The sequence below is a fragment of the Anabrus simplex genome, chromosome 3 (assembly GCF_040414725.1).
Source record: "Anabrus simplex isolate iqAnaSimp1 chromosome 3, ASM4041472v1, whole genome shotgun sequence".
Classification (NCBI taxonomy): Eukaryota; Metazoa; Arthropoda; class Insecta; order Orthoptera; family Tettigoniidae; genus Anabrus; species Anabrus simplex.
This window is the reverse complement of record NC_090267.1, coordinates 69905574-69926849: the sequence shown is the minus strand read 5'-3', so window position 1 is coordinate 69926849 and position 21276 is coordinate 69905574. Positions and strand designations below refer to the sequence as shown.

Below are 21276 nucleotides of genomic sequence, written 5' to 3'. Positions count from 1 at the left end.
GCATCTTCAACCAAAAGAGCAACATCCATTAGTTGCGTTCGGCTGGGCCAATGTTTCACACACGATACATGACACACATGACGAGGTGCCCTTCCGATAGGTATAAGCCCATCAGAGGCGTGCACTGAATCCCAGCTGCCCTAGCGCTTCGGGGGTAAAGAATTTTGTACTTATATTTTCTTATTCCTTAGAACGTCTCTTTATCAAGCTAAAAAACTGCAACCAGCTAAGTCGAGGCAAGTACAGCTGTCTCAATAACCCGTTCGCTCTACTCCAGTCCAGGTCTCTGCAGCGAGCTGGTTTCTTTGCCGGCACAAAAGGGAGCTACCCCAGCGAAATTCAGGTAGCTTGGTCTCCTCCTCTTGGGGTGGCGGGTTGGCTTTGCTCGAGATTCACAGCAGCTTACGGTGGCAGAGCAGCTAGCTTGGGTACATGTTATTTCTGGTCTAAGTGTTCAGCGCCACACACCAGAGGCTACAAGATAATAAAAAAAAGTATAGCCACATGCAGACAATCTTGCTAATAGAAACAACCATATCCTGAAATCAACTGTAATAAAAGTATTGATGTTATTTTTTAATATCGGCATGTATGAAGTTTTTGGTAACTATTCATTGATGGCATGTGTAGAGATGTTTTTTGATACACGCGGAAAAATATTTGGGTTGTCCAACATGAACACGAAGCCAAGGGAAGTAAAATAATTTTGTATTTGGTTCTGTACGAGAGGGTTTGTCTGTAATAATGGTATATTGTGAATTTCTGTAGCATTCCTCTTGGATTACAAGTGAAGTTTTCACGATTTCTGTCTCATTCTTCGTGAATATAACAGTGGTATACGTCGTGAGGAGTACTGTCCCTCGTTTATCGTTGCTGTAGCTACGCTCAGTATGCGAGTGAAACTGTAAAACTTCGGTGACTGTAAAATACCTGCTAAATTTTGCTATTTTAGTTCAGGTTAGGTTTTTAAAGTTAAAAATAAAAGTTAGTCGTCGTATATGTCTGTACGATTAGGAAGCGTCATTGGGTGAAACTCTTAAGTACATTTTGTGATGGTCACGTCACTGCCGTGTGTACCAATTTCGAAATATGTACGAGGATTTGGTTGAAAATATTCTTATTCAAGTGTTATAATGAGTAAGTTCTTTAATATATTATTTATATATTTATTTAATTATACGATCTGTTATATTTCTAGTTAGTTATCGAGTGAGTTAATAAAATAGTAATGTTGACTTTAGAGAGAGAAGTGGGTTGCGATTGCTTTAAAAAATAATTTGCAGCTGGGGTAACGAATGTGTTCACCGCACGCCACTGAAGCCCATACAGGAGAAATTCTTCCGGTAAGTGTGAATGAGCCAGAGCTCCGTTTGGAGCACGCCAAGTAAATGTGTCAGAACAGTTGCCTATATGTAAGAAGAGAAGAATCGTTTGACACTCTGAAGACTACTGCCTTTCAAGAAGCATCATCCGAGAGAAGATAAATAACAATGCTTGGAAGATCAGTGGAAGTCAGGCAGGTGTAAATAATAATCCCCGCCTCCAAATAAAACGAGAAAGAACGAACAAACAAATAAGCAAACACACATACATAGCACCACAGATCTGATCGGCTTTGACCTACAGAGCGACCGCTGCTTTGGTCGAAAGCATGCAAATTACCAGGTGAAGTGAGATGAGTAATCGTATCTGCTATTATTCTTGGCTTTTTACTTCACGGCTACTGTCTCGCCGTCAGATAGCTCCTCAATTGTTCTCATCTAGGCTCAGTGCACCTCGCACCAGTCCTTTTCATAATTTTCTCCCTCGAGGGTGGGGGCGGTAAAATTACACCGCCGGTATCACCTGACTGCCGTAAGAGGCGACTAAAAGGGGCTTCAGGGGCTCTTAACTTGGGAGCATAGGTTTGTAACCACAGGACTCTAAGCCGAGACCGGGCAATGCTTCTACCTGTGTCAGGCTCCTCACTTTCATCTATCCTATCCGACATCTCTTTGTCAACACTTGTTCTTTTCCGACCCCGACGGTATTACGTTACGAGGCTAGGGAGTCTTTCGCTTTAACGCCTTTCGTGGCCCTTGTCTGTCTTTGGCCGATACGTTCGTTTTCGAAGTGTCTGACCCCTTCCAATGTTTCGCTCTGATTAATGTCAATAGAGAATGGTTAACTAACCTAACCTCATGGCACTACAGCCGAGAAGGGCCTTGGTCTACCAAGCGACCGCTGCTCGGCTCAAAGGCCTGCAATATTACGAGGTGCCGTGTGATCAGCATGACGAATTCTCTCGGCCGTTATTCTTGGCTTTCTAGACCGGGGCCGCTATCTCACCGTCAGATAGCTCCTCAATTCAAAGCACGTAGGCTGAGTGGACCTCGAACCATCCCTCAGGCCCAGGTAAAAATCCCTGACCTGGCCGGAAATCCGGGTAAGGGGCAGGCATGCTACCCCTACACCACGGAAAAAAAGAATGATTGCCCAGTTGTAATTCCTCTTAAAACAAACACCACCTCCCTTCCATTTATCCTCCTACTACTACTACTACTACTACTACTACTACTACTACTACTACTACTACTTGGTACTGGAAGGATGTATTCACTATTGCCTATTGTATCGTGTTCGGTAGAGTGGAGTGTTGTGTAAATATGAAGAGACTCGTACCGAGACGTGGATAAAATAGCCGACCTAGCCGGGAATCTAACACAGTACCCTCTGAACAGAAGACCTCGACTCCAAGGAAGTTTTAAGTAGCCTAAACACTTTCCTTAATATTATTCTTTAACAGCAAGCAATCTTGTAGCTATACATATATCTAACTGTAGATATCGTGACCATAGCCCCAGAACCTCAATTTTTACTTTGAAAGTGAACGACACTGCCATAACTTCTCATTTCAAAATTCCTCATATGAACTGGCCGGTATTTGAACTGCACCCGCCTTGGTGAGAAGCCAGTGACTATGTTTCTCAGCTATCTCGCCCCTCTCCTTTAAATGATTTCGAATCCTTCCATCATTTTCTTGTTCAGAGTTGGACACAAACCGCCTCTGGCTGCCGCATTAAGGAGTAATGCTTATGTTTAGCTTTACAGTAAGTGATATCGATTTCATGCTATTGATGTCCCTGGCTGAATGGTGGACTACTTTCGTCTTGTTAACTTTTGATGGGCAGTTATAAGCCATTGATTGTGGTAATAGGAAAACAAAATATCTTCGAAACTTGGTAACTGAATAAATGAATAGCACGGCGAAAAGGGAGGACAGAGCCACTAGCTCCAGTGCGGGTGGCTTCCACAAGCTGCAGTATGCAGTTTTAGTGGGCTCAGAGCAGACAGTGTTCGCAATGGTCCGGCTACGCGAGTGATTCCTTAGGACCATCGTTTATCAGCCATTCGTGCGTAAGACCCCATACAATGAACTCAACCCTCCTGTGGGTAGGAGCAGTAGAAGACATCTAGGGTATACCCTGCCTGTCGTAAGAGGTGACTAAAAGGGGATCTAGGGGCTGTTAACTTGGGAGCGTGGGTTGGTGACGGCGGGGGGTCTCATTTTTACGCTATTCTGGCCCTTGTCTTTGATAACTTCATTTTTCGAAGTGTCGGACCTCTTCCATTTCCCCCTTTGATTAGTGTTAATAGAGAATGGTTGCCTAGTCGTACTTCCTCTTAAACCAATGATCACCACCACCATCTCAATGAACTTAACAGAGCTGGTAAGTTTGTAAGGTGGTTGTATTGCGCATAACCGGACAATAATTAAACATTATCAAACTCATTCGGAAATTATATACAATATTTCTCTTCGGGCTTCCTTGGTTCCTGGAAAACCGTAGCAAATTGGGGATGTCCACTGCGAGTTCTCAATACTGGATGTATTGGCGCATTTTTCGTTTATGTCGGCGTTGCCGTGTGTTAGTATTGTGACCAATGTTTCCGTATTGCGATCCTCGTTGTTACTGACAAGATTGGAGAAAATGTCTGCTCAGACCGATAACATACGAATAACAAGTTGCCGTTTAGCGCAATATTTTGGAGTTTTGCTTCGGGGGTGCATAGCTGGATACCGTTCCTTTTCGACCGCAGTGCACTTGCAGTAAAATCTCGCTCCGTTTCGATGCCAACAATTCTTCTCTAGACGATTTAGATATGGAAATTAACTATTGAAATCCATGTTGAAATATAAAATACCTCTGAGGAGCCCAAGGACAAAAGGAGGAGAGATACGGCACGGGAGGCGATTTCAATAGCCATAGTAGAAGGCATCGAGGAGAAAGATAGAGAGATCGATCATCCTAGTCGTGAAGATTTCTGTTGTCTTGTGTTGTCTATAGGTAAAAAAGAAAATGCGAAAGAAATATCAAAACAGTTTCTTTTTCGGCATTTCGGCATGACTGTTGCAGAGCTACACTTACTTTCATTATAAATATTCCGATACAACTGGCTGGTCCGTGGGTGGCATTGCAAATGTCGCTCTGGGTTAGAGGAAGTGCGAGAAGTTGCAACATCAAAATATCGTTGTGCAAAACGGGATTTTACCAGCCTCGTAGTCTAGAGATAGCCTGACTGCCTCTAAACTAGAGGCACTGGGTTCGATTACCGACCAGATCAGCGGTTTTTAATCTGGATCTGTGGGCTGGTTTGAAGTCCAATCAGCCTGCATTATTACTCTGGTTCGGAAGTTTAAGACCTAAAGAAGCACAAAATATGTAAGAAAATATGACCTAAACTACTTAAATATGACCTTTAAAAAGGGGTAAAATATTACAAACATTTTAGGGATGGATAGCAAGTATTAGAGTATTACTAACATTGAACGTGTCGAAGTGGTTAGCGATAATACAGCACACACATTTGATCATGCAAACTGACAGAGTTACAGTATGTAAATTAACACTTTGTGCATTCATTCACTTTCATAGTCACGAGACAGTTCTCATTCTGTTTTCCTTAAAAATAACCACAAATATATTCTTCAAAATTTAATTACCTCTCCTCCTATCATAACCACGATACACGATCTGGCTCCTGTTAAACAATATCTCTCAGTCACTCCAGGACCTACAACCGCTCCTTTGTAGTCACTGCCGCGAGGCTATGGAATACCCTACCTGCTATCATTAGGGATTTGCGTTCTCGTAGGAGATTTAAGATGGATTGCCGAAATCACTTTCTGAATACTTCTAGCTGACTTTTCGATGTGTGTAGTGTGAATGAGTGCGTGAATGAGCATATTTTCATAAGAAGTAGAATTATATTCGCTAGTTATAGGTTTTTACTGGGTTTACGTCTCTTATTATCACTAGTGTTAGTTTTATATTTATTATCATGTACATTTACATTGTCGTGTTGTACATTCTATAATGGTTTTTATCACAATCTCCACATTTTCTATTAGTACTATATTATTTTTAAAAAATTTGTTATGTTTAAACATTATACTGTATGTATGTTAATTATTTTAAATATTGTGGTTAAGTGTACGAGAGGGCCATGAGCCCTAACTTCGCCACGAATTAATTAATTAGCATGCTTTTTAGTATCCGTTGGCGTACGCTCGTGCAGCATCTGTTTTCTAACCCTGTTACCTAGCTTTATCAAAGAAATAAAGAAAAATACATGTACTACAATATTTTTAAATCCTGTGTTTGAAAATCGACCAGACGATATGTACCTCGTTAAAAAACGACGCCTCAATTTAAACAACAATGAGCAAAATGCCAAGCAATAAAAAAATGGCCAAAATATGCATTTATATGCAACTTAAAATTGCTTTAAACTGGGTCAGAGAGCCATCATTCAGTTATTTTTCAGATTTCTGGTAAATGACCTCAAGAACGAAATATGACTTTTCCTTTTGTTTACAATTTGCGTTACGTCGCACCGACACAGATATGTCTTATGGCGACGATGGGATAGGAAGCGGCCTAGGAATGGGAAGGAAGTGGCCGTGGCCTTAATTAAGGTACAGCCCCAGCATTTGGCTGGCGTGAAAATGGGAAACCATGGAAAACCATCTTCAGGGCTGCCGACATTGGCGTTTGAACCCACTATCTTCCGAATGCAAGCTCATAGCTGCGCGTCCCTAACCGCACAGCCAAATCGCCCGGTGACTTATCCCTGAACGTTTGAACCTTAATGATTATAAATGAGGAGTTATCTGACGGTGACATAGCGGCGCCAATTTAGAAAGCCAAGAATAACGGCAGAGAGAATTTGTCGTGCTGACCACACGACACCTCGAAATCTACGAGCCTTCCACCTGAGCAGCGGTCGCTTGATAGGCCAAAGACTTTTGGGGCTGTTGCATCATGGCGTTTGGTAGAACAGGTTATGGCCTTTTGTGGGTTTGACTAGGACAGTCTCCTTCCGTACCGTAACAGTTATCGTTATTAGCTAACGGCCTGAGAGGTCCGGGTTTGATTCCGGTACTGCAAGAGAAGAATAACAGGAGGCTGGTATGTCGTTAGAAACGTACATGCAACTAACTTTATTGACGGTGTACCTGAAAAAGAGCTACACCACCTCGAATCTAAGAAGGCACGAATGTTTTCGGATCCTTCGCTGAATGGTCAGCGTATTGGGTTTCGGTTAGATTCCAGACCGGGTCAGTGTTTGTAATGTTTAATGGTTAATTCCCTTGCCTCAGGGACTGGGTATTTGTGGTTTCCCCAAACATCCCTGCTACTCACACACCACACTATCCTTCACGACAATAACACGCAGTATCTATACACGGCAGATACTGCCCTTCCTTGAAGAACGGTGTGTCTTATAAGGGCAGCGCCAAATTTACAATAGCCACACGATATGAAACAACTAGTGAACATATTTAGCCAGTGGTGGTTCTATCTAGCGGCTACCAGTGGTCATGTTCAACAACTTGTGTCTGTGCAACAGTCTTAAGACTCTGCAAGGTGATTTTCCGGATATAACCCCCTGTTGGTGGGGAAGGTAGAATAACACCTACGGTATCCCCCGACTGTCGTAAGAGGAGACTAAAAGGGGCCCTCAGCTGAGTCCTGACATTATTTCCACTTGTGCCAGGCTCCTCAATCTACCCTATCCGATCTCCCTTGGTGAACTCTTGTTCTTTTCGGATCCCAACGGTATTAGGTATCGAGGCCTACGGAGTCCCATTTTCATGCCCTTCGTGGCCCTCGTCTTTCTTTGGTCGAATGCTTCATTTTTTGAAGTGGCGGATCCCTTCCATTTTTCTCTCATATTAGTGTTATACGGAGGATGGTTGCCTAGTTGTACTTCCTTTTAAAACAATAACCACCACCTATCGGGAAATTCAGTTTTCCAGCCGCCTTTCAAAGAATGGAGGTATGATAGACTGCCACTCTGCGAGGTGTGGGCGTTCTTCAAGAGGATCAGCTCAATACTTTATGACAAGTGATCTAATTGGTCTAATAGTTCCTTACAAGAGCACTTTCCCCAGTAATAAGTGAAGAAAGTAATTCTGTTCCTGGAACGCTGCCAAGATGTGTTAACGACATCTCTCCGAGTGCCATGAGAAATCAATTAATACTAATTACTCTGAACACAGCTCGACCCTTTGGCTGCTTCCTTTGCTAAGCACGGGGAAGACTTCATCTGGTCTAGGCACAACTTTCTTACTGTCTGGGTTGGAACAGTCATATTTCAATTAACCTTAGTACGCTGATCAATTAACATATTCGAAATTTAACTGTAACGATCATTTTGCAGTAAAATTAATGGTAGTATTATGATTAATCAATGAAAAACAGCTGTGTGGCTAGGAGCTGATGACAGAATGACTGCGTAGGCAGTATAGAAAAATACCGAGAGTTCTATGTTAAGGAGAGGAAATAATTTAGCTGTATAACTGAACGTGTTACTTTGTGTTAGGCACGACTGCAAAGTAATTATTTTAGTAACTGTGTATTTATAGTGTATTACCAATTTTGCCTTGTTTGGTTAGTTCATTGTATTCTTTGTATTGTCTTGGGTTTTTCTTTTCACTTAATATTTACTAGTGTAATTACTAAATGTATTGTATTGTATATTGTGAACATTGTAATTGGGCGAAAGCCTGTTATGTTAATCAATCAATCAATCAATCAATCAATCAATCAATCAATCAATCAATCAATCAATCAAAGCTCAGGAGAAATTTCTGAATGGTATTTATACAGTCTTTGTGATATAAATAAATAAATAAATAAATAAATAAATAAATAAATAAATAAATAAATAAATAAATAAATAAATAAATAAATAAATAAATAAATAAATAAATAAATAAATAAATAAATAAATAAATAAATAAATAAATAAATTGCGACATCGCTTTTAACGGCGTATGTGACATAATGGCGAAATCTAACGCCCCCGTCTTAATCCTATATAAAAACTGTATTTAAATAATCTCTTAGTAGGATATCGTAAAAACTGCGTATTTTTTCACATTTTCGGAGAAATGTATCGACAACAACGTCCGATGTTGATTTGTGTCTGTTACGTATTTGTGGATTGCTGACAACAATGTAATGCTTATTTTCAAACTCTTCAGTAGATTGTATATTTCAAATCAGCCTGTCTGTTAGTCAAAGCAGGCATCGCTAGGGAGACATCGAAAAAGGAAGGCAAAGAAAAATCACACGATATGGGTAACTAGAAAATGGGGAAACAAACTTCAGCATAGTGAAAGAATAATTGGGTGTATCACACAACGATTTCTACAATTTGAAAGGACAGGGAGAACACCTCACTTATTAGCCAAGGCCGTGTGCGACATTATGGATCAATTTACATATTTGCTACTTCTTTCCTCACTTATTATTTTATATTTTTCTTTCATTTTATTGCTCTACGTAATGTGTAAATGTTAGAAGAAGAACCACTCAGTCACACACCACAAAATACCATAGGGACATAATTCACTGATGTTTTCTGAAGTTTTAACTATATTCTGTTCATTAACCATGCAAGTGCGCAGCCTAAAACTTGCAGATGACATTTTTAGCATTAAAAATGTAAGACCGGCTTATGCGACTATCGCCTATAACGACCATCAATTGGGTGGGGGTGGGGGGGGGTCCTTTCGGAGTCGTTAAAAACAATTTCGACTTTGAATAAATCCAAAACAAAAGTAACGGAGCGCAGCAGGAAATATTAGATTAGAAAATTAAGTCTTAAAAAGGAATTAAACGAATATTGTTATTCAGGTAGTAAGGTAACCTATAGCAGAAGCAAGGACATGAAATACAGACTAGCACAAGCAAGGAAGGCCTTTCGTAAAAATACACACATATATATGCTCACTTCAAACATTCATACTGAATTTAGAAAGAGGTTTTTGAAGACTTTCGACTGGAGCATCGCACTGTATGGAAGTGAAACATGGACGATAACTAGCTCGGAAAGAAACAGAATAGATTTTGAAATGTGGTGTTACAGAAGAATGCTGAAGGTGAGATGAGTAGACTGAATCACGAATTAAGAGATACTGAATCGACTTGTTGAGAGAAGAACGATTTCTTGAAAGTTGATCCGAGGTTGAATGACAGGACGCATCTTGAAGACACCCAGTACTTGTTCAGTTCATTTTTGAGAGAAGGGTAGGTGGTAAGAACGGTAGGGATAGACCAAGGCACGATTACGGCAGACATTAGAGCAGATGAACGATGTAGTAGTTACGTAGAAATGAAAAGGTTAAAACAGGACAGGGTGGCATAGAGAGCTGTATCAAACCAGTATATGGAGATGATCCTAAGAGCAACAGTTCTAATCTGAATTTACATAAAACACGCTGTATTGAAAATGAGATTTTCGGGGCCGCGATTAGCTCAGTGGCTCAGCTGCTGGCTTCCCACCAAGAAGGCTGAGTTTCGAATCCCGGTCGATCTTGGGTTGAGATTTTAATCTCAAAATAACATGTTAGGAAGGACATTCGCCCTTAAACACCCGACTCCCTGTGGGTGGGGGTGGTAGGATAACACCCATGGTATCCCCTGCCTGTCGTAAGAGACGACTAAAAGGGGCCCTAGGGGCTCAACCCTGAAGAGTGAGTGGGCGACCACAGGGCCCTGAGCTGAGTCCTGATATTGCTTCCACTTCTGCTCTTCACTTTCACATACCCTATCCGAACTCCCTTGGTCAACTCTTGATCCGACGGTATTAGAGCATTCGAGACCTACGATGTCATTCATTTTCACGGTCTTCGCGACCCTTTTCTTATTTGGCCTATACCTTCATTTTTCGAAGTGCCGGACTCGCTTTCATTTTTCTCTCCGAGTAGCGTTAAAAGAGGATGGTTTCCTAGTTTTCCTTCCACTTAAAATAATAATAATAACCACCACCATCTTTGCCGCGGATAACAAAGGCATCTATCTATCTATAACTATCTACACCAGGTTTCACTTTCTCCCTTCATGATCATCATCATCATCATCATCATCATCATCATCATCATCATCTCATACTCAGAAACGCAAGTTGCCCGTGGGTGTCAAATAGAAGGACGTACACTAGGCGGGCCGGACATGCCCTCAGACACTCCCGGCACTAAAAACATACGCTAACTAAATGAACTAAGAAACAGTCTAATATAAAATGGATCAGTTACAGCTTCAACAGTTTACCCTCCAGGAAATTTGCACACTGATGCATGTGTAGATAACTTTACACTTAGGCAGAGGATTTTTGTTTCAATTTTATGAACTGCAAAAATTCATCACAGTTATGCCACTAATTGCCAAAGACATCTCCGATGCACAGAAACAGATTTCTCTTCTGGAAGAGCTAGCAGCAAAAACAGGACTTAAAATCTCGAATGAAAAACTAAATGTATAACAAATTGCAAGAGTAAAGAAATTTAAGTACTTAAGTGAGTGGATCGTTGAAAATGACAATGGCTACTGTATCAGTAGCTTCAAGAATTCAGAAAATGGAAATTTCTTTTCTACCCACAAAGAATTTTTTATAACAAAAAATGCTTGTCCTGGAACAGTAAAATTCGTCATTATTTAAGCGATCAAACCTGAAGCTCTTTGTGCTTCAGAAACGCTCAATTTACATCTTAAAAACTTAAAGGAACAATTAGAAATTAAAGGAAAATCATGAAATGAATCTTAGGGCCCAGAATTAAAAATGGAATACATTACCCCAAACGGTACTCGAAAATGTGTTTAAAAATATCTAAACTGAATTATACAATGAGACTGCGACGAATTCAATTTTTAAACAATTTGGAAAGAATGAATAACAACAGACTTGCCTTTCGAATACACACATTTCTGCAAATTAAACATACGAGATAAAAATGGTATAAGGAAGCAGAGAAAGACTTCACTAAATTAGGGATCACCACATCTACAGGATAGAAATGTAATCAGGAAAACTGTTCACACAAGGAGATTGGAGGAAGATGGGAAGGGATAAACACGACGTACTTGGTCGGAGGAACAAAAATTACAACAATCAATGAAGTGATCCCGAGGTGGCACATCCCCAATGGAGGTGAACTGAATGTACCATTTCAACCCTCTACCAGCCTTCCTGCCATTTTTAACGTTCTGGTAGCACCGGAAACCGAGCTCGGGCCATCAACGACGGCAGCTAGTAGTTCTAACCGTTACGCTACGGACGCGGACTCAACAATCAATGAAAATGAACTAATGGGCAAGGAGAAAAGTTAAATAAATGTTGATTCCGCGTGGTCATAAGAGACCCATCCGCGCAGAAGGAGAAGAAGAAGAAGAAGATCCACGTTGTTTAAAGGGGCGTAACATCTAGGTCATCGGCTCCTAATGGTACGAAATGTAATGACAATTTAAAAATTCAAAATCATCCACTGACCAGAATAAAAATGTGATGAAGAATGAATGGATGGATATGAATTTAAATCTATCAGTGGATCCGACTCAGAAACTATCAAAAACTGTACCGGGCGGTACACCTCCACGCCGCTAATTCAAATATTGCGCCAGTTGAAACTCCTCTACAGGAGAAAGCCTGAACTTTAACAAACTGAATTAACTCAACGGTTTCTCGGAAGATGTCACCCCAGTAAATTTTGTAATTTTGAAGTGTTCTGAACTGTGTCTATTTCGAATTGCGTTTGTTTTGCCCTGTATCAAGAAGTGTGGACATTCTCTTCAAGATGGCTCTACAGAGAAAAGACTACGATTGTGCACTCTGGTGCGAAGTGATGGAACTGTTTTTTGAAGAAAACTTGTATCCATAAGTTTGTTCTTTGTTAAATTTCTTTCTTTCAGTTTTTGGGTTGGCAATATTGATCTGTTTCCGCCAGTTTTGAATTCAGCCAATCCCGAATTTTGTAAATTAATTTTCCTCCAATCCTAGGTTTCTTGTTCATGTTGTGTGTAACTTTTGATGTTAGCCAATAAAGGGAAGAGGTGTGGCGCTTTTATTTCATGAAAGGTCTCGAAGCTTCCTTGTGGGTATAAAACTGCTGAGGTTCATGGCTCGTGGCCACTCCATCGACATCTTGCTTAATGTGTGAATATGTAGCAGGGGGCGGGAAGCGCCTCTTTCTTCGGGCAGCATTTCATCAACAAGGTAATGGCCGTTTAATAACTTTATTTCTTGCTAACTCAGCAGTTTAACCCACGGGGCAGGTTCGAAACTTTTCTCATGTAACCTACCTTTAAAATGTAAAAGACATTTTGGTAAAAATTCCGTCTCTTTAATTACAAATTGGGATAGAGAGTGCCTAACCCTCTCGAGCTCCCACTCATATTGTTTTGAGGTGACAACGTTTTCATAACCGATTTTCTTCTTTTCTCAATGTAATAAAGTTTATTTTTATACGAGTCACCTCCTTAGTATGGGATTAGCCCTTGTGTAAGCGGCCTAGTGCCAAGTAGGTTTTAAAAGTGTATTAGGAGTGCAAGCTACACCTCCAGTCAATTTGGTATTTTGGGCCATGTAATTAACCTGTTCCTTTTCTGAGTAGGCCCAGTAGGTTGGGTACATGATACCCCTGTGTAAATTTGTAAGCTGTGCCTGCAGGCAAGTGATTGTAAAAGTCGAGGATGCCTTAAATAGGCGTGAGTAACTGGGAGCCGGTTCGCTCGTTTCGAATTAGGTTTTGAGTGCCTCCTGAAGGCCGGAATGTATTAGGTGAGAGCAAGTGCTCTTTGATTTCAGGGGAATTCTGCCCCAGGTGGTCTGGTTGAATATTGGTAAAGTGGAGCTTGGAGCTCATTAATTAATCACCCGGGGCTTGAACCCCAGCAAATGTAACTTGTTTTCCTGCTACTTGGTACCTGTTACTCTGTTGTTGTTACTTGTTGATTCTGAAAAGAAAATATAACCTTTGTTAAAGTTTTAAATTAAGTTTAATTTGATAGTTGAGACCTATCCCAGCCCGCACCTTCTTTCACCTCTGCTGTTCCACAGATACCTCGGAACAAAAACAATAGTATTACTGACCAAGGGATTGCTTCTAAAGCACAATCCTTATCGAGGGTGCCTGTTTTCTAAAGGGTTCCAAAATCCAGGTCAACGGTGCCTCATAATGGTACTTATCGCTAGTAAAGTAGAACTATGGTATTTCTCATGTTGCGGTACTAATCAAAAGTAGCGTAGTCTCACGGTGTTCCACACATTATGATACTACTCACAAGTATTTTACGTCGCACAGGTAAAACAGACCTATGGTGTTTCTCATATAGTGGGTACGAATCACAGGCAACGCAGACGCACGGTGTCGTTAATATAGCGGTACCAATCACAGGCAACGCCCAGACTCGTGGTGTTTCTCACAATGGTACTAATCACGGATACTGGAAACCCACAGTGAACCACTCTCTGCTGCTACTAATCACAAACCTATTGTGTACCTAACGTAGTGGCACTACTCGCAAGTAAAGGCAACCCATGGTGTTCCCCGCCTGATGGTACTAATCACAAGTAGCTTCATGGTTCTAATACAATCATCCTTTGGTCGCCCATTTTAGTCGCCTCTTACGACAGGAATGTGATACCGTGGATTATAGAAGAAAAAAGAGAAAAAGGAGATAAAATGGGCTGCTGGTATCTCCGTTGATGAAACACGTATAATTGAGCAGCGGCTATTACAGGTTTACTTCATTACCTTTGCCGGTATTCGCTCGAGACATTTCTGTATGTTCTCATCTTGTTATCTAACCTTTCGAATTCCTTAGATCAGTCCTGAATTTGTCAAGGAGCCAGAAATTGAGCACAACCAGACAGGATGTTGACGTGATCATTTGAGTATATTTTCAGAACACTCACCTGAGTTGAAGATTTTCTTGCGACTGTCCAGGAAGTAATACCTGGACACAACGACAGGCTGGATGGGTGTCTGCGAGGCGATGGCCACGTGGAACGCTCCCTTTTTGAAGGGCAGAAGAGTTGGACCGCTGTTCCGGGTCCCCTCCGGGAACATGCACAACTTGGCCTATGGAGAAGGAACAAGTGAGGCTTGATATTGGGTGATCTTAAATGTACAGTGGTTCAAAAAAAAAGAACGAGCACATGATATTGTGTGTTCCTCACATTTAATCATTTGAATGATTATGTACTGTATGTATCTTTCACACACCCTCCCCCCCCCCCAACAACTCTGTGGATATTCACAATCATTAAGTTAAAATAGATTTGAGAAACGTGTACCTGCGAGGAACGTATACAGAGTCTCTCATATAAACCCAAACCGAACGCACGGTGTTTGCACTGTGCGCTACGGCAGCTGCAGTATCGGAGCCGCGCGCAAGTGTTTGCAAGCAGCCTGCACGTGTTCGACCTGGCAAGCATCAGTTGCCAGTCATTCTCGGCTGTTATCACTGCAACACCGTATTTTCGCATGTAAAAGTTCTGGTTTCATCTTAATCGTCGTATGAGCAGTCATAACTCGCGCTACTTGTGCGCAGAAAATCCTAACGGTGCTTATGAAGTCCCTCATTATGACGAAGTTTGGTGTTTGGCGTGCTGTTAGTGCAAGGCGAATAATAGGGATATTTTTTTTTCGAGACGACAGTAAATGCAGAGAAGTATCAAAATTACATTTTCACACAGTTCTTCCATCAGTTAACGAAAGAAAAACTCGCGTGGGTGGTTTCAACAAGACTCAGTCCGTGCTCATACAGCATAAGATTTCCTTCTTACAATCTCTGAAGTGTTTGCAGAGAGAGATCAGTGCAGGTCTATTTCCCCCTCGTTCTCCAGATCTAACAGTGTTTGATTTTTTCACCTGTGGGGTAAACTGAAAGAAAAAGTGTGTCTAGCAAATCCTCACACATTGCAGAAACTGAAAGAAAACCTTACGAATGAAGCAGAACTCGCTCGCCTCAGTCAGAATGTGGTTACCAGATACAATGCCTGTATAACCCTGGAAGGACGACACTTCCAGCATCTTTTATAAGGTAAAATTTCGTGTAAGTTCGTATACACGCTTAAAGCAGGGCGGCCGCGCGCAACATAAGTTCGGCCGAGGCAGCTGCCGTACCGCAGGGTGCAAACACTGTGCATTCGGTCTTAGTTTATATAAGAGACGTTGACTGTAGCATGTGCTCATTGTCTACAACTAAATGTACGTCGTTGTAAATTGAAAATTGTATAATAATAATAATAATAATAATAATAATAATAGTCGTATGGCCTCAGCTACCGTGGGTTTGACGCCATCTGGCTGTCTGCTCGTCAGTTTTGACGTTTCGTTTTCCTCTAGGCCTACTAGACGGCAGAGAAAAACCGAATCTCTGTTGGGCGACTATGGCTGAGTTTTAATTAATTGTGCTTCGTTAACACCAGGTGTGTAACCAGAGATCTTTTATATGCCGACATCGTACGACGTGGATTGCCGCATGTACTTTTCTACAACCTTCTTAAATCCGACTACCTCTGCCGGCTTTGAACCCGCTGTCTTGTGGTTCGGAGGCCGACACCCTACCACTGATCCACAGAGGCAGCTTCATGATTATATTAATTCGACCTGTTGAAAAATCACAAAAAAGTTACTATAGATACACACTAATAATAATTTCCGCTGCATCATCCATCCTCAGATACTCTAGTTTCTGTACAGTTTTGATTAGCAGTTTAAATTAAATATACTCCTCAAAAAAAAGTAAAGTATATCTGCAGCCTACTCACCAATATCAAATATTTGTTTAATTTATGGTTAGATCTGCCTAGGATATATATAAAAATGGATATATGTGTGTAAATGACATCTACTAAACCTAATTGCTTCCGTACCGTAACAGACACTCTGGGTGCCGTCAAGTTTAGTCCCAATCGCCAGGGGGTTGAGAACCTGAATTTTAACCCCGTTGATCACCATACCATTGCCTGCTGTCCATTTCAGAATATTGTCGAGGTCTTTTTGCAGTTGCTTCCAATCTTGTAACTTATTTATTACGCTATACAGTACAACATCGTCCGCAAAAAAGCCTTATCTCTGATCCGTTACTCCTATCATATGTATATAAGAAAAGACGTCCAATAATACTGCCTTGAGGAATTTCCCTCTTAATGATTACAGGACTTCACCTACTCTCATTCTGTGAGTTTTATTATCTAGAATATAGCCACTCATTCAGTCCCACTTTTGTCTAGTACACACATTTTTGCCAGAAGCCTCTAATGATCTAACCTGTCAAATACCTTTGACAAGTCAATCGTGACAATCCATTTGATCTCCCGAATGTCTGGTATCTGCTATATCTTGATGGAATCCTACAAGTTGAGCTTCATTAACACTTGCCAATAGTCTAATCAAACTAGGCCATTGGTCTTTTCACTAGCCAAAGTCTAATCAATCCTCCTGTCACAAGCTGGACCTAACCAAACCAGTGCAATTGTCCTCAGCAGGAAGAGAAACTGTGATAGTCTGAAATGTCCAAAATCCCGAAAAACTAATCAACAGGGATTGGCTGTTGTTGGCTAAAGTGTGCTCTTTCTCTCTCTTGTGTTGCCACTCATCACCGCTCGATGTAATTGTCTCAAACCTAACCCGCTAATGACGGACACAGCATCTAGCAGGGACAGTCTCAAATATATTCCTTCGATTTCTCTGGCAATAATCATCAAGTGTTGATAACAACAACAAAAAGTGGTTAGTTCTGTGTCCGGCCATCATTATCACCCCCTCCCCCTGGGGGTTGGAGTGGTAGAATAACGCTGACGGTATCCCCAGCCTGTCGTAAGAGGAGACCCGGGGATCTTCACTTGGGAGTATGGGTTGGCAACCATGGGGCCTTCAGCTGAGTCCTCGCTTTGCTCCCATTTATTTGTGTCAGACTCCTCACTTTCATATATCCTTCTTGACCTCCCTTGGTAAAACTCTTTTTATACCCCGCCGGTATTAGGTTGCGAGACCTAGAGTGTCATTTTCATGCCCTTCGTGGCCCATGTCTTCCTCTGGCCAATTCATGTTTTGAAGTGTCGGACTTCTTCCATTTATTCCCCTCTAATTAGTGTTGATAGAGGATGGCTGTCAGTTGTAGAAAGACAATCACTACCACCACTAGCCACCTTTAACCTGAAGTCACTTCTGAGAGACTGACAAAACTGTAGTTTGGACCAGCGCTACTGAAATAAAACTTGCACAGAAGATCAATTAGGACAGCATAAATTTAATAGTAAGGGTCGTTCTGTTATAAAATTATATTTTCGTTCTTAAAATAGTCATTTTATTGGCGTCGTTTTAAATCGAAAGTACCGACTGTAATTAAATTCACCAGAGTGACAATTAAGACACCAGGAGATCGCTGCACCCCCAGCTGTTACATAGGCTGTCCACGGCATTATAAAGCGAGTAATTCTGAACAGGAATTCAGCAGTTTCCTAATTTATGCTAATAAAAGGTTATACGAACAACATGCATGTTTATACATAGATGACTAACGTTTCATACTACGTAATATTTTGGCTTCTATTATATACTACCCATGAGTATCAATATCTTATATTTTGATATATGCAGATCGTCGTTGAAGAAACTAAACCTCGTAACCTATGTCACAATTTTCTTCCTATCCACTATTTTCCACTGTGATGTTACCTCGAAGACGCACACACGAAATGCTGTCAATTGTGCACAGTATTATTTACAAATTATACACACACACACACAAACTAATAAGTGCCCTCTTGAATAAAACACTACTATGAACAATAAGAATAAGACTGGAGACTGTAACACTTGCATATCAACCAACTACCAACGTAACATATTCACATACTCGATTAACGACTTGCACTCATAACTCTCACTAAAACAACTCCACTCAACCCTCAAGACTGCCTCTTTATAAACATTGCCTGGCCAGGCTTCTAAAAGAATATGACAAAATGTTTTCTCCTGACTTCGAGAGTCTCCAATAGCCTGTAACTCTCTAGAGCCAAAGATACGTTGTTCTCGACTACTACCGTGCGTTGCACAACATTGCATTGGATTTATACATCATATACACAGGTAAGAAGCTATATACTATTAATTACGTGTTCTTATCGTATACAGCAGATGTTTCATGACATAACCTCACAAATAATACGGTTACGGTTTATAGCAAATAAAGTCCGTACAGAACTATGTAAATAATAATACTAATAAATGTAAACACCTTCATAGCCACACTTCACTACTACTACTACTACTACTACTACTACTACTACTACTAATAATAATAATAATAATAATTCAAGCTCGAAATTTCCATTATTTACCCATGGGTTAGAGAATTGTTTCCAAGTTATACTAGTCCAATACTTTTGTATCAACTGGTCACGCTTCGCAGCCACATATGGATATGCAGTCCATTAGAACATTTCCTATGCGTGTATGTAAAGGGAAATGAACTTTAGTGTACCGTACTGTAGAAAGGTGTGTTAGCGTGCCGTATTTAAGCAAATCTACCGTATAATGCATTCAAAGTTCCTAATTGTACTTCCTCTTAAAACAATCACCACCACCAGCACCTGTAGAGCGTAAAAATCTGTTCTTGTTGTTATCAAAGTATTTTTTCGGTATAAAATATTTCATGTAACTGTAAAACAGAACTACCGATATAATTTCTAGAGTGCATACGCAAGGCCATTCTACATCATCAGCAGCTAACTCCTCCGAGCTACCCAACTGTTTTTCGGCAATATGTATCCACAAAATTAAAAGTCCGTTTATTTGTTTGTTTGTTTGTTTGTTTGTTCCTTATACAAATCTACACACCTCCGCTGATCAGTACCAACATTTACATCAGGGAGCATGAGGCACTCGGACGGGTCGTAGAGGCAGTTACTGTATATTGTCAGCCGGGTTGAGTGGCTCAGACGGTTGAGGCACTGGCTTTCTGAACCCAACTTCACAGGTTCGATCCTGGCTCAGTCCGCTGCTAACGGAAGGTGCTCAAATACGTCAGCCTCGTGTCTGTAGCTTTACTGGAACGTAAAACAACTTCTACGGGACTAAATTCCGGCACCTCGGTGTCTCCGAAAACCGTAAAAGTAGTTAATGGGACGTAGAGAAAAATAGGATTATGTATATTGTCAAATTCAATTTTGCAAGTTGCTTTACGAAGCACCGACACAGATAGGTCTTATGGCGATGATGGGACAGGAAGGGGCTACGAGTGAGAAGGAAGCGGCCGTGGCCTTAATGTACAACCCCAGCATTTGTCTGGTGTGAAAATGGGAAACCACGGAAAACCATCTTCAGGGCCGCCGACAGTGGGGTTCGAACCCACTATCTCCCGAATACTAGCCGCACTTAAGCGACTGCAGCTATCGAGATCGGTATTGTAAAATTCAAATGTTAATTCTACGTGGTAAAGGTGCACAAAAGAAAAAAAATACATAAAACATGGAAAATACTGACGTTGTAGAAGGAATGGACATAGCTAATTTCACGCCCCTGACTACAAGAAACAACACTCGGCAAGTTCCATTGGGACCCCGAAAATAACATTTTAAGACCCTATAATCGACACTTTAGGAGATATTTTCCCACTCTTGAAAACTGTTCAAAGAAGGCCAGCTGTAACCATAATAAAGCCAGGTCAAGATGTCACATTCAACTTTTCCTCCAGCGCTCCAACGACTTCCTCTCCTGTGGATGGGGGCGGTAGAATAACACCAACGGTATCCCCTGCCTGTGATAAGCTACTAAAAGGGGCCCTAAGATCTCTAAAACTGGGAGCGTGGGTTGGCGACCATGGACAATGAGCTGAGTCCTGGCATTGCTTCCACGTATTTGTGCCAGGCTTCTCATTTTCATCTATTCTATCCGACCTCCCTTGGTCAACTCTTGTTCTTTTCCGACCCCGACGGTACTAGGTTGCTAGGCATAGGGAGTCATTTTCACGCCCTTCGTGGCCCTCGTATTTCTTTGGCCGATATCTTCATTTTTCGAAGTGTCGGATCCATGCATTTTTCTCTTTTATTAGTGTTATAATAGGTGATGGTTTCCTATAATAAAAATAATAATCACCACCACTCTCGGCGTCCTCAAAAATGGCGGTAGTCTGTCACTATTGAAACGGCCGCAGGGTTTTGAGGGTTTCGTAGACCTACTTATTAAATTGTTTTGGCTGCTTCAATTTCTCATACAAGTGCCTATTTCGATCTTCTCGTTTCATTTCTTTTATTCCTTTATCGTTCACTTTTCTCGTTTCAACTTGAAATTTTGAACGTTTTTGCCGAATCCTAATCAAATCTTTCTTTTCCATTATTAAACTTGTTATTCTATACAACTGACCACGATGTATTCACAATGACAGCTAAACGCCACTGAACGCGTGAGTCAGCACAGCGCCATCTTGTAACCGAGTATGCGTGTGACGTCATGTATTTAGCACTAATTTTGCCTTACTTTGAAGCGCTATTTCATGAACACTACGTTTCATATTTTCATTTGTTTTTGACAACAGAAAGACGCATCTTTCATCTGTGAACTGAGACGTTAAACATTATTGCAAGTTAAATACTCTTGGCTTGCAATTATGTTTAAAAATACTCTTGGCTAGGCCGGCATGAGGGATTTTGGACTGGGCAAAATTTTAACAGCCCATAAACATCAGCAAGAAGAAGAAATGCTCTTGGCGATATACGCGTTCTTCCCAAACACTAACAGCGTCTTAAAATTTCTCTTTCCGTGTACTCATTAAGGAACGTAAGTCTACGTTAAAGAGGGTCAAGTCTTTAAGGCCTGCGTGACAAGCTGTTGCTACTTTGCTCTATAATACAATCTAACAAATCATTCTCTGGAAAATTAACCTCTTTATTCCAACCTGTAGATATATTTTCCAGTTTGCGCGAGTTGACATTGTT

General features: G+C 41.0%; 1 protein-coding gene across 2 annotated transcripts in view; it reads right to left on the bottom strand.

The window, feature by feature from the left end:
- The window catches only part of LOC136865979 (1-acyl-sn-glycerol-3-phosphate acyltransferase beta), a 301468-nt gene that overhangs the window by 17917 nt on the left and 262275 nt on the right, over positions 1-21276 (bottom strand). For both annotated transcript variants that reach the window (XM_067142562.2, XM_067142563.2), the window contains exon 6: positions 14245-14410. In XM_067142562.2, coding sequence (XP_066998663.2) covers positions 14245-14410 — 166 coding nt within the window. The remainder of the gene's footprint in view (positions 1-14244; positions 14411-21276) is intronic.